This window comes from Apiotrichum porosum (assembly GCF_003942205.1).
Source record: "Apiotrichum porosum strain DSM 27194 chromosome Unknown scaffold_5, whole genome shotgun sequence".
NCBI classification, from domain to species: Eukaryota; Fungi; Basidiomycota; class Tremellomycetes; order Trichosporonales; family Trichosporonaceae; genus Apiotrichum; species Apiotrichum porosum.
Genome location: NW_021167112.1, coordinates 317,426 through 331,977, shown reverse-complemented (window position 1 = coordinate 331,977; position 14,552 = coordinate 317,426). Strand labels below are relative to the sequence as shown.

The 14,552-nt window shown below is 59.6% G+C and overlaps 4 protein-coding genes and 1 non-coding gene across 5 annotated transcripts; 3 read left to right on the top strand and 2 right to left on the bottom strand.

The window, feature by feature from the left end:
- Positions 1-39: 39 nt before the first annotated feature.
- Positions 40-448, top strand: EHS24_007415 (uncharacterized protein; the record flags this gene model as incomplete). Its single annotated transcript, XM_028622784.1, has 2 exons — positions 40-289; positions 348-448. The coding sequence occupies 2 exons, from the start codon at positions 40-42 to the stop codon at positions 446-448; spliced, it is 351 nt and encodes a 116-aa protein (XP_028476677.1).
- Positions 449-891: 443 nt separating this feature from the next.
- EHS24_007414 (uncharacterized protein) lies at positions 892-5,366 on the bottom strand (the record flags this gene model as incomplete). Its single annotated transcript, XM_028622783.1, has 3 exons — positions 892-3,297; positions 3,339-5,168; positions 5,223-5,366. 3 exons carry the CDS (start codon positions 5,364-5,366, stop codon positions 892-894), a joined length of 4,380 nt encoding a protein of 1,459 aa, XP_028476676.1.
- Positions 5,367-9,362: 3,996 nt separating this feature from the next.
- On the top strand, positions 9,363-11,854 carry EHS24_007413 (uncharacterized protein; the record flags this gene model as incomplete). The annotated part of the gene is made up of 8 exons (XM_028622782.1): positions 9,363-9,742; positions 9,953-10,196; positions 10,252-10,273; positions 10,335-10,346; positions 10,407-10,611; positions 10,680-11,100; positions 11,182-11,283; positions 11,627-11,854. The coding sequence occupies 8 exons, from the start codon at positions 9,363-9,365 to the stop codon at positions 11,852-11,854; spliced, it is 1,614 nt and encodes a 537-aa protein (XP_028476675.1).
- A 589-nt stretch (positions 11,855-12,443) lies between these two features.
- EHS24_007412 (uncharacterized protein) lies at positions 12,444-13,743 on the top strand (the record flags this gene model as incomplete). The annotated part of the gene is made up of 3 exons (XM_028622781.1): positions 12,444-12,472; positions 12,620-12,824; positions 12,889-13,743. 3 exons carry the CDS (start codon positions 12,444-12,446, stop codon positions 13,741-13,743), a joined length of 1,089 nt encoding a protein of 362 aa, XP_028476674.1.
- A 480-nt stretch (positions 13,744-14,223) lies between these two features.
- Positions 14,224-14,320, bottom strand: EHS24_007411. The gene has a single exon. It is a non-coding gene; the product is annotated as a tRNA-Glu (tRNA).
- Positions 14,321-14,552: the final 232 nt, after the last annotated feature.

Below are 14,552 nucleotides of genomic sequence, written 5' to 3'. Positions count from 1 at the left end.
CAAGTTTGCCCAACGAGAACAACCTCCCAATTCGTCAAAATGTCCTCCGGCAACGCCACCCAGCCTCCCAGTCGCCGTCTCAGCCAGCGCATCAGCGGTATCGTCGACGTCTTCCACCTCCACAAGGCTCCAAAGACGGCTCGCGGTTCCCCACCCGTTCAGGGACAGAGCGCAGGCGACGCCAGTACCGACAAAGCTTGCGAGACCAAGCCCAAAGAGTCTGAACCCAACGACGGCCCCGAGACCAACCCGTACATGGCTCCAGAGGCCAAGTCCAAGCCCGGCATCAGTGAGGCTGAGGATACGATACCTCTAGCAGTGACGTGGCACACTGACACTGCTTGAAGTCAACAAGCTCTCAAACGTCCTGGGTGGCAAGTCCCGTCGTGAGGGCGACGACAAGGACAAGAAAGAGACTCCCAACCCCACCGTCATCGTCACGGAGTGAGGACTGGCGGCAGCTGTGAGCAGCTTGTGTGCGGGAAGAGGCTGTGCTGACAGGCTCCACTCTGCGGACCGTCACACACCTCTCCACACTGTCGCGCCCCCGCCACACGGATCGCGGATACATATCTAGTGTTTCACATGAAACGCCCTCTTTTCCCATTACTCTTGTTCATAGACTTGCTCCCAATGCAAACCAAGTTGCCACTGTTAGGAAACGAGAGATGCATGGGAGGGTGTTGGAGAAGTGAGGTCAAGGACGAGGCGGGCGACCGCGAGAGCGGTCACAGAGGGGGGGCCAAAGTTGTCGTTTCTCGACATGAAAGTTCTAAACAATCTATTTGCATTACGAGCGGGAGAAGTGATATAAGGGTACCGAATCTCTGTATTGCAGTCTATAGGACGAGTCTATGTGTGTGTGTGTGTGTGTGTGTGTGTGTGTTGCGGTTAAGCGGCAGTCTTGGTCTTCTTCGAGCGGAGCTTGAGGAGGAGGAAGACGAGGGCGTACGACGAGCAACAGAAGAGCAAAGTGATGAGGATGCCCTTCCATCCGTCAATGTGGCGGGTCATGTTCATGGTCGCAAGGTACTCGCTTCCCTTTGCGTAGCCACAGTACTGACATCCCGAGGTGGCGTCGGGGTTGTCAACGTATCCGGTGGCGTAGGTCATGAACGTGGTGAGGTACTCGCCACAGGTCATGTTGGAGGGCGGGTCAAAGCTGCCCATCTCCGAGGCCTTGCAGACCACCTCCTGGTCCCACATGGGGAAGACGACGAGGCCCTGGATGAGGTATGTGAAGGGGTCGAGGTAGTAGAGCCAGTAACGCCAGAACACGGTGATGGCCCCGTAGGGGATCATGACGCCGCAGAATGACAGGAGGCCGCTCATGACGATGGGCAGGACGAGGGCGGCAAACGTCGCGTTCGGGGCATAGGCGGCGATACTCTGGCCGATGCCGGTGTAAAGGAACTCGTAAAAGATCATCTGGAGGAACACGGGGCCGGCGATGCCGGGGCTCATGTCGAGACCGACAGTGTTGTACCAACAGGCCCAGAAGAGGAACGCGCAGATGAGGAGGTAAGGGACCTCTGCGACAATCTCACCAAAGCAGAACACCTTCCAAGAGTAAAACTTGGCCTTCTTCTCGCGCGTCTCGAACATGTCCCTGTTGGCGATAAACTTGGGCTGGGTCTGGACAATGACACCGGGCGCGACAAGGACAAAGGCGAAAATGGCGAACAAGCGGTTCTGGAGGTCGGCATACGAATTGCCAATTTTCCAGTATGAAAAGCCCACGACGAGGCCGGTGACAATGTGCAGGATGCACTTGTTCATGACATACTCGAGGTTGCGGTAGAGCTGCCTCGATGCGCGAATGGTAACGAGGCGCATCTGGGTGGACGTCGACGCGGCAAACTCAAAGCCGTCCTCGGTGGCGTGGACGGCGTGCTGGGCGCTGTCGGCCTTGATCTCCTCGAGCTCCTGGATCATCTTGGTGTACTGGGGCGAGTCCAGCCAGACCTGTGCGAAATCACGGCCCTTGCCCAGGTCACCGGAGACGACGTCGATCATGTACTCGGCCGGGTTGACGTCCTCGGGCCAAGTGATGCCCTGGCTCTGGAAGTACTCGGGCATGTCGGCAGTGGGGCCAAAGTAGACGGTACGACCGCCGGCCTTGAGGAGGAGAAGCTGGTCAAAGCCGGCAAAGAGCGCGGCGGACGGCTGGTGGATGGTGCAGAGGATGGACTGGCCGGTGGCGGCGAGCTTGCGGAGGAACGAGACGATCATGTACGAGCTCTGGCCGTCGAGACCCGAGGTGGGCTCGTCGAGGAACAGGAGCGACGGCTTGGAGACGAGCTCGACACCAATGTTGAGACGCTTGCGCTGCTCGATACCAAGACCGGCACCGGGCTCACCGATGATGGCGTCCTCAATGTTGCGAAGCTCGAGGAGATCCATAATGGTCTCGACGTACTCGAGCTTTTCGTCGTCGGGGATGGCACGGGGCTGGCGGAGAAGGGCAGAGAACTCGAGAGCCTCACGGACAGTCGCCTGAGGCAGGTGAACGTCGAGCTGCTCGCAGTAACCGGTGGTGCGCTGGAACGAGATGGGGAGGGGCTGGCCGTTGAGCAGGACCTCGCCAGTGATGACACCCTCGCTCTTACGAGCGGCGAGAACGTCCATGAGAGTGGTCTTGCCGGCACCCGACGAGCCCATAAGCGCGGTGATGGTACCGGCCTTGCAGTAACCCGACACCTTGTCGAGGAGCTGCTTGTCCTTGCCGTCGGCCTGCACAGTGTAGGTGAGGTTCTTCCACGTAAACGTCGTGCCGACACGGTGGATCGATTGCGCGGTCAGCTGGCGCTCGAGGTCCTGGCGGGTGGGCTTGCGGCGGATCGAGTGGCCATCGGGGAAAGCTGCGGGGCCGGGCACCTCGTCGTCCTCCTCATCACGGGTAAAGACCTTGCTACCTTCGCGCGCAAAGAGGGTAACGTCCTGGGTGGATCCTTGTGCAGGGAGCCACTCGAGCATGGACATGCCCAAGACGATGAAGATGAACCAGAGGGCGATCATGATGCCAAAGTTGCGCCAGACGTGGCGCTTGTAGAACCAAAGGGCAGCCTCCATCCACGCCGTGCCCGAGACGTAGTCCTGGCCCGCGACGGCGCCGCTAATGGCACAGGCCGACGGCATGCCGGCGGCAGCGTAAGGCGTGCCGTAGGGGACAAGCTGGGGTGCCGCGCAGGTGACGTGGAGGTTGTCGAGCTCGTTGGCGATGATGGCCTCCATAGAGTAGTAGATCGGGTTGATCCAACGGATCCACGACAGCCAGGGGTGCATACTGGGGGTGTACTGTTTTGTCAGCTGGAGAGTTCGACCGCAGTTTAGCTCACGATGCTAAAGCCACCGTAAAACACGAAAAAGGTGAAGACAGAGCCCGACACCTTGGACGCGTCATTGTAGACGTTGAACGAGTAGCCGATGGTGCGGAAGAGAGTGGTGAGGGACAAGGTGCAGACCACGACAAAGAGCCAGCACATGAAGAAGTTGCCCGCAAGGTTCTGCAGGCCAGCCATCCAGTAGGTGCTGACCACGTAGAGCATGATCTGGGCACCGAGGATTGGGAGGTCGACGATGGTTTGAGCGAGCAGGACGGCCGAGGGACGGTAAAGAGACCAAGCCTTGTGTTTACCCAGGACGCCACGGCCTTCAAACGAGGCCTGGACATCGGCAAAGGCAAGAATGGTGGGGAAGAGGACCATCATGAAGATGACACCGCAGCGCAAGAAGAGACCGGTGGTGGTTGCGGGGATCATGTAGAAGATGGAGCCGTTGACGAGACCCATGACGATGGTAGTGAGCTGACGGGCCCAGAAGGACCACTGGTCACCCCAACGCTGCTGAACATCCTTGACGATCGCGGCCTTCATCTGGCTCCCGAACGAGACCTTTTGGGAGAAACGGCTCATGGCGTACTTGGACCTGTGCGAGGCGTAGTATGCGCGCTCCTGCTCGGTCTCGGACTCGCGTGCGGCCCGGTCGGCAAGCATGCCGTCGACCTGTGCGCGCATGCGGCGGGCGACGTCGGACTGGGCGTAAATGGCTGCAAACTCGGCCGCGGACGTGGGCACGTTCTCGAAGCCCTCGGCGATCTGGCGCTCGTCGACGGCAGTGACGGCGGTGAGGTAGTCGGCAGTGTTGGCGCCGTCCATGTGCACAAAGCCCAGCGCCTCAAAGTATCCACGGGCCTCGGCGCGGGGACCATAGTAGATGACCTGGCCGTCGGCGATGACGGTCACCTTGTCGAACTGGGCGTAGATGCCGTTTCCTGCCTGGTAGCACGAGACAACGTTAATCTTGCGCGCCTCGTCGCTGATGGTACGGCACTGCTTGGCAAACGCGAGGGCGGTCGAGGCATCGAGACCGCGGGTGGCGCCGTCCCACATGGTGATCTGCGCACCGGTGGTGAGGCACTCGGCGAGCGACACGCGCTTGCGCTCGCCGCCAGACACGCCGCGGACGTACGAGTCGCCGACCTTTGTAGGGAGGGTGTGCTCGATGTGGAAGGCACGCAGCACGTCGAGCTTGGTCTTGTGCTGCCACTGCTCGGGGGTGATGGGCTTGCCCGTCTCGGGATCCAGCGCACGCGCACCCTCTGCAGGTGTCTGTGTGCGGAGGGCAAAGTCCATCGTGCGGGACACGGTGAGGTTGGGGTCGTGCTCGTCGTTCTCGGCGACAAAGGCCACGTCGCCAGACATGGACTTCATCTCCTTGCTGCCTGCCTCGAGGGCACCGTACTGCACGGAACCCTCGACACCGGCGTACGAGCCCGTCAAGCCCGCGAGGGACTTGAGAAACGTCGTGCATCCCGACCCGGGACGGCCGACGACGAGCATGGTCTCGCCAGGCGAGAGCGAACCGCTAAAGTCGTGGAACAGGTAGCGCTGGCCCTTGCGGAGTCCGGGCTCGCCCTTCTTTGGCGTTCCCATCTCGGGTCGCCACACCATCTTGTTGTGTGGGTCGCGCTCGCGGCGACGGGCGGTGTACGCCTCCACGCGCTTGTTGGCCTTGGCCACGAGCCAGGGGGCAGCAATCGCACCGAGGTCCGGGGCGAACACGACGTCATCGGCACCACCAACACCACGGACGGAGAGGTGGTTCCAGATCAAGGACAGGTCGCGGGTGCCAGGAAGACCGCGAGCCTCGAGGGCAGCCTGGTCGGCCTGGACAGAGCGTCAGTTACAGTGCATGGTGCGGGGGCAGGCACTATCACGTACCTGGATTTGAGCACCATACGTCCAGCGCTCCTCGTCCTTCTCAGCGTAGCTGGCGCTGACACTGGGAGCCTCCGAACGCAGGGTAGCCTCCTCTGAGCGTGTGGTGCCGTCAGCGGCAAACGGTTTCTCCGTGGACGGATCCATGGCGGAGGGATGTCTCGGGGGCTTGCTGCCGGGGCCTTGTTGATACGAAAACGAAAAATGTGGCAAAAGGGAGAAATCAATGAGTGTGACGGAAAAAAGAACAAAAAGGTTGGTATGATGGCTCTTCTATGCTTGGTGAGCGGGCCAGGCCATTGGGAGGGGGGGAAAGAGGTTGTTTGAAGCATGGTTTCCCAACCTCAGTATATATAAACCTGTTTGACGACGCGCGGACATGGTGGGTGTTCTGCCGAGCGCCGAGGGCTGTCAGGGGCGGAGAGCGGCCATCACGTTGCGATGCTGACCTTGTCACCGAAGCGGGGCGCCAGAACGCGGTGCGAGCGCTTCGCCTGTGGGTGGTCGATCGCATATCTGGCGACAAGCGTTTCCCACATGTCCGCCGCGCTGCCTGCCAGTAGTGCGTACTGCGCGCCAATGTGCCGTACACATACGTGTGCAGCGAACGTTGACCAAGCGGTTCAGGGCCTCGGGCTGACACCCAGCTGCGATGTGTCATGAGTGGTAGGTCGGCATCGGCCCTCGAGGATGCTCACGTCATGCACCACACGTAATGACCGACTACTAAGGCATGGCCGCCCGCAGGTGGACGCTGGAACTCAGATAAGCACGGTGGCTTCTGTTGATCTGTTGACACTGACTGGGAGGCACACTGTACACTGCAGATGACTCTGCATGTGTATCGCACTCTTGAAGGTGACCAGATGTCCGCACCGCATGCCTCCCTACTGACATCCGGTGGCGGTGCAGTGTTTTTTTTTTCTCTTCTTTTTCTTCAAGTGCAGCTTTGCCAAGTATAGAATCCACGGCCGAGGTTCCTTGCAAGCAAAAATCTCGACCGAGGGGTGGGTAAGCGTGGATGACACCGCCAAGTGGAACAGTTTGGCATGTTATCTTAAGAGACCAAACCGCTTATCTTGGCGGAAGCAATTTTTATTACCCACGTGGAATTTCCAAATGCAATTAATGCAATATGGCAATGTTGCATAGTACAACTATTACAATATTACAAAAACATCACACAAGCCCGTGTCGCATCCCGTGCGCAGAACTTTCAGCACGGCGGCGAAACCACAGAATATCAGAATGGCGTCACACACGAGTCGGAAAGTACAAATGCGCCGTCCGGCGCCTCGGGACCCCTGGACGCCCCCGGTCGCCTCGGACACGGTCAGCGGTCACAAAGACCGTCCAGTCTCCGTTCTCCGTGCAGCTCTCGTTACGTAACAGGAACGTCCTCATAACGACCAAGGGCCAAGGGGTGTGCACGCGTGGAGGAAATAGAGAAGCGTCCATATGCAGAGGAGTTGCAATGCATAAGAGCCGCCGGTCTATAAACTCAGAGGCCAGAGGCAGCCGGCAGGAGGGAGGCCAGCACGATCATCACCGACGTGATATTGCGGACGGACGGTATCAACTGTGAAAAAAAAACCACCTATGGCGGACGAAGTACGCATCATACCACCTACATTGTGTTTTGCATGCACGGTTCAAACCAACCATGTACGCCCTTAAGACGACCTTACCGCCGATCTATGCGTTTCCCGGTGCGCTGGAGAATCCAGTACAGAACAAACCCAATCTGGGGGAAGACTTACGTTATGCGTTTCTCTTGCCCTTTACGCAGTTTCTGGTCGGGGCCAGGAGGATATCCATGCTTATGCTTCTCTGTCAGGTCACTGGCAAACTGGCCATAGCGGCCACCACCTCGCAGTGCCGGCCAAGGATCTCCCAGGGTACGGCCAGCGTGCTGTATGTTTGGCATGCCATGGGTATCGTCCGCCGTGCGGGGATTACGGGCGGCCTTGAGGTGCCACAGGGGACGACATGTAAGATCAGAGTAACTTTCGCCGTGGATCATGGACGCCTATGCCAGCCTATCAGCTTACCAGCCCCGTGTCTGTCAAACAGCACTCTGCCACTGGCCACTGGTACGCTGGCACACCCTCTGTGCTGCGGATCGCAGGCCGCGGACTGGTCCGGCCGTGCTGGTCCGCTTTGCACGGACGCAAGGGAGAGAGGCTTCTCTCAGCCCTCATGTTTTGGCTGCTCCACCTCCATTCCCTACCCTAGACCACGTACACATCTGCGATCTACAATCTTACCTGGGCGATGTCGTGAGGTCGCGGCCATCCAAGAAGACATGGGGGATCACGCTAGAAGCGCATTCCTGCAAAGGGCAAACCCATGCATCTCGTGTCCTGCTTGTCTCCGCAGCATGGTTTTTGAGAGGCACCCTTTCACGGCCTTTCGGTTGTTCAACGGATCAGCAGCAGCTGCACCCACACGCGGCCACACAGCCACACGCTCGCACTCCTCAGGCTCTGCTCTCAGGGCCACATGTGCTCTGCGCTCTGCCGACGGAAAGTGGTGTGTTCTGTCGTGCTATCTAGCTATCTTAGCTAATCTGTCATATCACCACAGTGCGGAATTCATAGGATGGAATGATGGCAGGAGTTGAAGGTTGCACAGGTGTGTGCGGCAGACGACACGAGACACCACTTGCAACACGAAACCGGCCAGTGATCCGGTCGGAGGCCGGAGGGCGTTTGTGACTCATGACCCGCGGACCGGCAGCGCAATTTAGGAGAATGCCTACGCCTCTGCCTTCGAGGCGTAGGAGGCGTGCCAATGTAGAGCAGTGGCGAGTGGCCATTGGGCCATCGCAGAGATCAGAGAGGACGGCCCCGGGGAATGGTTTTGTTGTTGCTACGGCATACCTCACCTGGAAACGCCAAAGGCTTGTCTACGCCTCTCTGCCAGGTGCAGCGAGGTACAGTACGTCATTTTTATACACTTTGAACATACCGACCATGAGAATGCATCTGGTCAAAATGGCTGCAAGGAACTGTTGCTGGGGAAGCACGATGGCAGCCTTGTTACTCGTATGTATGTACGTCTTGTGCCTGCGGGAGCTTGAGTCTGCAAAAGAGCTGTTTCTCATGAGAGAGGACATGAGGTAGGGAGAGGGTGCAATGCCCGCTATCGAGGGTGTGCTGGCGCTGGCTGTTGCTCGTCCCGGCCTGTGCCCCTGTGGTTCATTGTATCTCGGTGGCTTCTGCCAGTCTGCCGTACTGCCGTACTGCCGTTCTGCTCCCGAACAGTGTCTTTTCTGGGCGTTCTGCCTGGGTGAGAGATTAGGCAAGGTGTGGCGTCCAGGTGCAGCAGAGCAAGGACGACGCTTGCACGCTTGGCGATGAATGATTGCGCAGATTGCCAGGCGCAGTCGGGTCGACAATGGCACTAACCACAAAGCCCCTCGAGGTCACCGATGTCCTTATAGGTTTGGCCCCTTACACAGGCCCACCCTCATCTCACCCCCACAACAGCCTCATACCATGCATCCTCTCCACCATGCTGTCGCTCTCTCGCTCTCAGATTGGGTTTTGCCGTGTTTGACTGAAGCCTGTGCCAAAGGCGGCACGAGTCTCTTGATCTCGCCAACAGGTGTGCGCTGTTGTCCCACCAAACCTACGCACACCCGATCATGAGATGAGAGTTTGCGTTTGTCGACCAGGGCCCTGATCGAGTGCGAGATGGCACTAGGGTACGGCACACCACCCTCTCGCTCTCTCGCTCCTAGGTGGCTCTCAACCTTCCCCCTTCCCTCTCTCTCTCCTTCTCTCACTCTATGCGGCAAAAATAGGCAAACACAGGTGCACAGGTGCAAACTTTGCTGCGCTCGCTCCCAGTTTGCGCGACGCGACGACCACGACGGTGCACGCCAGGAGAGGCAAAGGGGGAGCAAAGGAGTAAAGGTGTGAGCCTGGACCACACCCCACGCATGATCGCCCAGTCCGTGGGTCTGGGACCAACGCCCTGGTGCACTCCCCACCCCCAGCTATGTATACACACACCCACAGGCCATTCTGTGATCTGTGCTGCTTTACGCGTTCGTACATTGCAACAACTATCAACGTCGTCTCGTCCACCACCCCACCACGTAGACACCCGCCTCCAGCTACCACGTGTCCTCGCACCATGATCAGAGGTCCACTGGCAAGGGGCGTCCTCCTCGCGGCGCTCGTCACCCTCTTCCTCATCCCTGCCGTGGTCAAGATCCCATTCTTCCTCCCCTCGGACGACAGCGCTGCTGAGCACGTTTACGAGATTGACGACGGGTACATTGCCATCTCCGGCAAGGCCGTCCACCACGACTTGTACGCCGCCAGCAGCAACGGCGGTCATGGCAGCGGCAGCGGCGGTGGCGTGGGCGGCCGTATCGCTCAGCATGGCAAGCCCGCCGCAGTGAAACAGCAGGCGTTGACACCCCTGCGTCCGTCCGAGGGGGGCCTGCACGACCAGCTCCTGCTCACCCGTTTTGTCGCCCATGCACCGGGATTCAGCGTCATCGAGAACCTGTGAGTAGACTAGGCTCGAGCGCGCGCTTGCAGCCGCACACGGTGGTGGTGGGGTTACTACGCGTGTGTGTACGTGGGTGTACGTACACGCGTTGAATTGTGCTGCATCGCGTCGTCGACTGTGGTGTGCCAAACGCTTGGGTGTGCCGAACGTTCGCGTCTGGCACGCAGTGTGATGCATACAAATCACATTGCTGACACTGCACACAGCTACTACCACAACGGCACGTTCCTCGTCGTCACCGACGAGCCATGGGCTGTCCCCGAGCTCAAGTACCTGGGGGTTATGAACCACCAGAACGCCGGCGAACAGATTGGGAGCTCGTTCAAGATCTTGGCTGTTCGCGGCCCCCCTATCGGTAGGATGCAGGCGCACAAGAAGGACGTTGAGAGCATCTCGGTCGCCAACGCTTCGCTCCTCACGGCCACGTCGCTCGAACTCGGTGCCCCCATGGTGAGTGTTGGAGCCGTGCCCGTCCTTGGGGGTTTCAGCTAACGCCCCCTCGTAGCTCCTCAACAACGACCACCAGTGTGCGTAGCCGCGGTTGCTGCTCCCATAAGAACCCACATGCTGACCACTATCGCCTTGCAGTCATCAGCCACTGTGAGTTTGGCTAATGTGGCGGGACCATTGCGTAGGCTTGTTGGCTGACAACAAAACTAGACTACCACTTCATTGGCGAGACCTTCCTCGGTGCTTGGCGTATCTGGAACAACTACGCCTGGGCCCGTGGCTTGTCATCACTCCCCGACTTCAAGGTCATTGCCTTCCCCAAGGTCTTCAACGTGGAGGAGACAAAGGTCGACCACAGCAAGGAAGGTTGGGAGGACCATGCGGGTGCGAACCGTTTCTTCATGGAGACCTGGTTGTGAGTTGTTGTATAGGGCCGGCGGCCGCCCTCTCCCCGCAAATGCTCGGTTCCCTAACGGCCCCCAGCCCCAAGGCGCGTATCGAGACCGCTGTCGACTGGCACCACCGCCGTGACTCGGACGAGGTCTACCGCATGCCCCTCGTGGTCATCAGCGACCGTCGCGGCGGCCACGAGGGTCCCTCGGCCAGCTTCAAGCCGTGGGGAGACGTCCTCCGCATGCCTGTCCAGGACAACTGGCTCGAGAACCTCCGCGACCGCGTGCTCAAGGGCTACACCGGCCCCGTCTCGCTCCAGCACCCGGACAAGCCTCGTCTCGTCTACCTCTCGCGCCAGGACACGGGCCGCCGTCTCGACGACGACCAGCACAAGAACCTCGTCATCGCCCTTGAGGATCTGCACGACGAGGGTGTGATCGACTTTACCCTCCTCCAGTTTGTGGACGGCACGCCCTTCCCTGACCAGCTCGCCGAATTCTCAAAGACTGACGTGCGTATGGGTTGCGGCTCGCGGCTTGCTTGGCGTCTGTGCGCGTTCTGTGTGCCGTGCTGACCGTGTTCTTTTCTGCAGTTTGTCATCGCTGTCCATGGAAACGGCCTCACCCACTCGCTCTGGATGTCGCCAGGTCAAGGCCGTGCCGTGTTCGAAATCCAGCCGCACGACTGCTCTGTGGTGAGTCATGAACGTTGTTGTGGCCGTGGGAATGGAACTGTGTCCATGGCACCGTCGTCTGTTCGCAAGACCCTCGATGCGGAAGAGCATAGAGCTCGACACAGCGAGCGGTGGCATGCTCGTCGGGCTCACGAGGGTCGTGACGAGCAGGGCTTAAGACGGTGTCAGCGCCATGATCCGCTCCCTTCGGCGCCTCATATCGGACACCGTGGCAAGGGGGCTAGCTGCACTTTCGTTGCTGCACTTTCGTTGCTGTTCTTCAGCAGCGACTTCTGCAACATTCTCCGCGCTCCTGGACCCATCACGACTCCTTGACGTGAGCATCCGCTTACACCACACGCAGAACGACTATTCCCCGCTCGCCCTCGCCGCGGGTGTGCAGCACTTCCTCGTGCACGAAACCAAGGACATGTGTACACCGCTCGAGTGCCCCACGCGCGGCTGTCAGGAGAGCGAGGGGCCCACCCGCGACGATATGCGGGTCGACCCGGCGCTCATCATCGACAAGGTGCGCGAGCTGGTGGCCAAGCACTATCGCAACGGCCGCATGATTCCGGACTTGGACATGTGAAGGGACATCTGTTGATATCGAGGATGAGAGAGTAGACGGCAGGGTGTTGAGGGCAGACGGTTTTCCTTTTTTTGGTGTCAATACTTGCCACAGAAACACTGTCTATTTTAAATGTATACGAAGCCTATGGCCTATTAGAAAATCTGCCACGTGGCGGATTAGTCCAGTCAGCTTGTTTATCTGCGCGGTTGTTCCTGGCGGGGCCCATGCGTGTGCTGGGTGGGATATTAGGCCATCCCCTTCTCTGTCTCTCGCTGATCGCTCCGCTGCAACCCACGACAACCTCTTCTTTCACTCATCCGCATCCTTGGTCTCTTGCAGTCGAGCATACATCCTTCTCACACAGGCAAGACTCGTCGCCAACTTGACCCGTCGTGCCCATTACACACCGTACATTCCACGTCCACCGCGCCCAAGACACAGACGGCAGCAGAGTCTCACCAACGCGTCATTTTGCCGCCCCTTCCTTGCCCGTATCCCTTCCTTCCCCACCCTTGTCCGGATCCGGACTCGTTTTGCGTCCACTCTCTCTGTCTCCCCAACACGCATCTAGACAGCCGCCATCCACTCTCCCTCCACCGTCGCCACCATGCCCCAACTCCTTGGAGCCGCCGACTCGTGAGTCTGGCCATCCTGCACTCCATCTTTCCACGCTTTCCTGCCCCACCCACACCGAGCGGGCTCTCCTTTCTCCCCGCTGTCTTCCTCCCCACCCCCAAACATCTTCGCTCCTCCCCATCCTCCCCGTACTGACTCTTATGCCAGCTTCAACTCGTCCTCGGCCACCGTCCGGGCCGGCGGCGACGATAACAACCGCCGCTTCGCCCGCGCCGCACCGTCTACCACCACCGGTGCCCAGCTGGGACCCGCTGCCAGCATCGGCCGCGAGCTTGATGCCATCATTGGCGGGCGCGCCGGCGTGCTCCAGAGCGAGACGGCTGTGGGCGATGAGAACCTCTTGAACCGCTACGTGAGTGAGCGAGGTGGCTGGGGACGGGGCAATGCTGTTTTGCGGACGCTGACTTGATCTGCAGCTGCGCGAGTTTGCCAACGCCAACGGTAACGCAAGCTTCACAGGAACGGCGTCCACCTCCACTACCATGAGCACTTCGGCGCCACTCGCGCGCCAAGTGTCCGAGTTCAACCCTCTCCAGTTCTTGAATGACCCGGACACGAGCGGCGGCACGTTCTTCAGCGACCTGGCGCTCGGCGCTGGTGCCCTTGGCCCCGCATCAGTCAACCCGGCTACCTTTGCGTACCAGAAGAGCGGCGCTCAAGACAACACCGCGCTGTATCGCCCCAGCTCGGCCATGTCCAATCACTCGCGGCTGAGTCTGAGCTCCACCGATGTGGACACGGACGGCTTCTACACCACCGACATGGACACAGACGTGGACGGCGACGCCGGAGACGCAGACCACGTCTCGCCCAACCCTCTGGCCGGGATCCGCGGCCTCAACCTCGGGCCCTCGGGCACAGCGACCATCTCGCCGTCGGCCGACGCCTTGGGCTCGGCGCGTCCCCACCACGCCAGGGGCAGCGGTGCCGCTACCTCTGCAGCCGCGCAGCTTCCCCAGTCCCCGCTCAACGCCATTGGCAGCAGCTCGTCCCGCGCCCTGGGCCAGAAACGCAGCGTGCGCGGTGTCACGAGCCGCGAGGAAGAGGAGGCGCGCCGAATCGAGCGCATCGAGCACCGCCGCTCGATCAACCGCAAGAGCGCGCAAAAGCACCGTCTGCGCAGGAAGGAGGAGCTCGTCGACCTGTCGCAGCAGGTCGCCGAGCGCGACGAGCGTATCCGCTTTCTCGAGCGAGAGCTCGCAGTCGCGCACGCCCGCATCAACCAGATGGCCACGTTCCTCCAGAGCTTCAAGAAGGACGGCAGCAAGTAGAGACAGACGGGACAGTGGACACACGCGCTTTAGGGTTGTGAGACGAGAAACGAACACTCGCTGGGATATCGGCGACAACAGGCCGGGTATGGGCGTATGACATGAGGACCGAAGCAGACGAATACCTTGTGGAGGGCGAGAGAGAGAGAGGAGGGGAGGGGTAACTGTGTATTTTTCCATAGATCGTGATGAAGCCTGTATACAGTACAGTCTGCGATGGCTCCCATCGCCATATCGCCGTCCTCGTGTCCGACACACACACACACACTCACAAGTCACTCGACGACAACACACACGTGGAATCCAGACTCGGACCCGGGTCCGGACCCAGGTCCGTCTACCCAGCCTCCAAAACCTACCTCGACACCGTCCCCTCGTACGCGACCACCAGCAAGTCACCATCGGCACGGCCCATCCCACTGGGTCCACTGGATCCTGGAGCAAAAGCAAAAGATACACAACGCTCACGCGCTGCTCAGCTTCTCCGCCAGGGAGTTGAACCCTGCTCTACCGCGATATTCCAATTAGGAAACTCCCTATTGAGAGGCGGTTATACTAACCGATATACTAGCGAAGAGACGATGTTGATGGTTTGAGTTGATGCGGGTGGAACGGAGGTGGACAGAAGGAAGACGAAAAAAATGCCGAGACAATTTGTAAAAAACGCGAGATTTGGGTCATGTCGGCCTGGGACGTGCTCGTCTAGAGCCTTAGGTGATGGGAGTAATGGTCCTCTGGCTGTGTGATGAATGCATGCGGATTTGGATGGTGTTTGGGAGGGAAGAGTCGGTGTCGGGTGTTTATCGGAC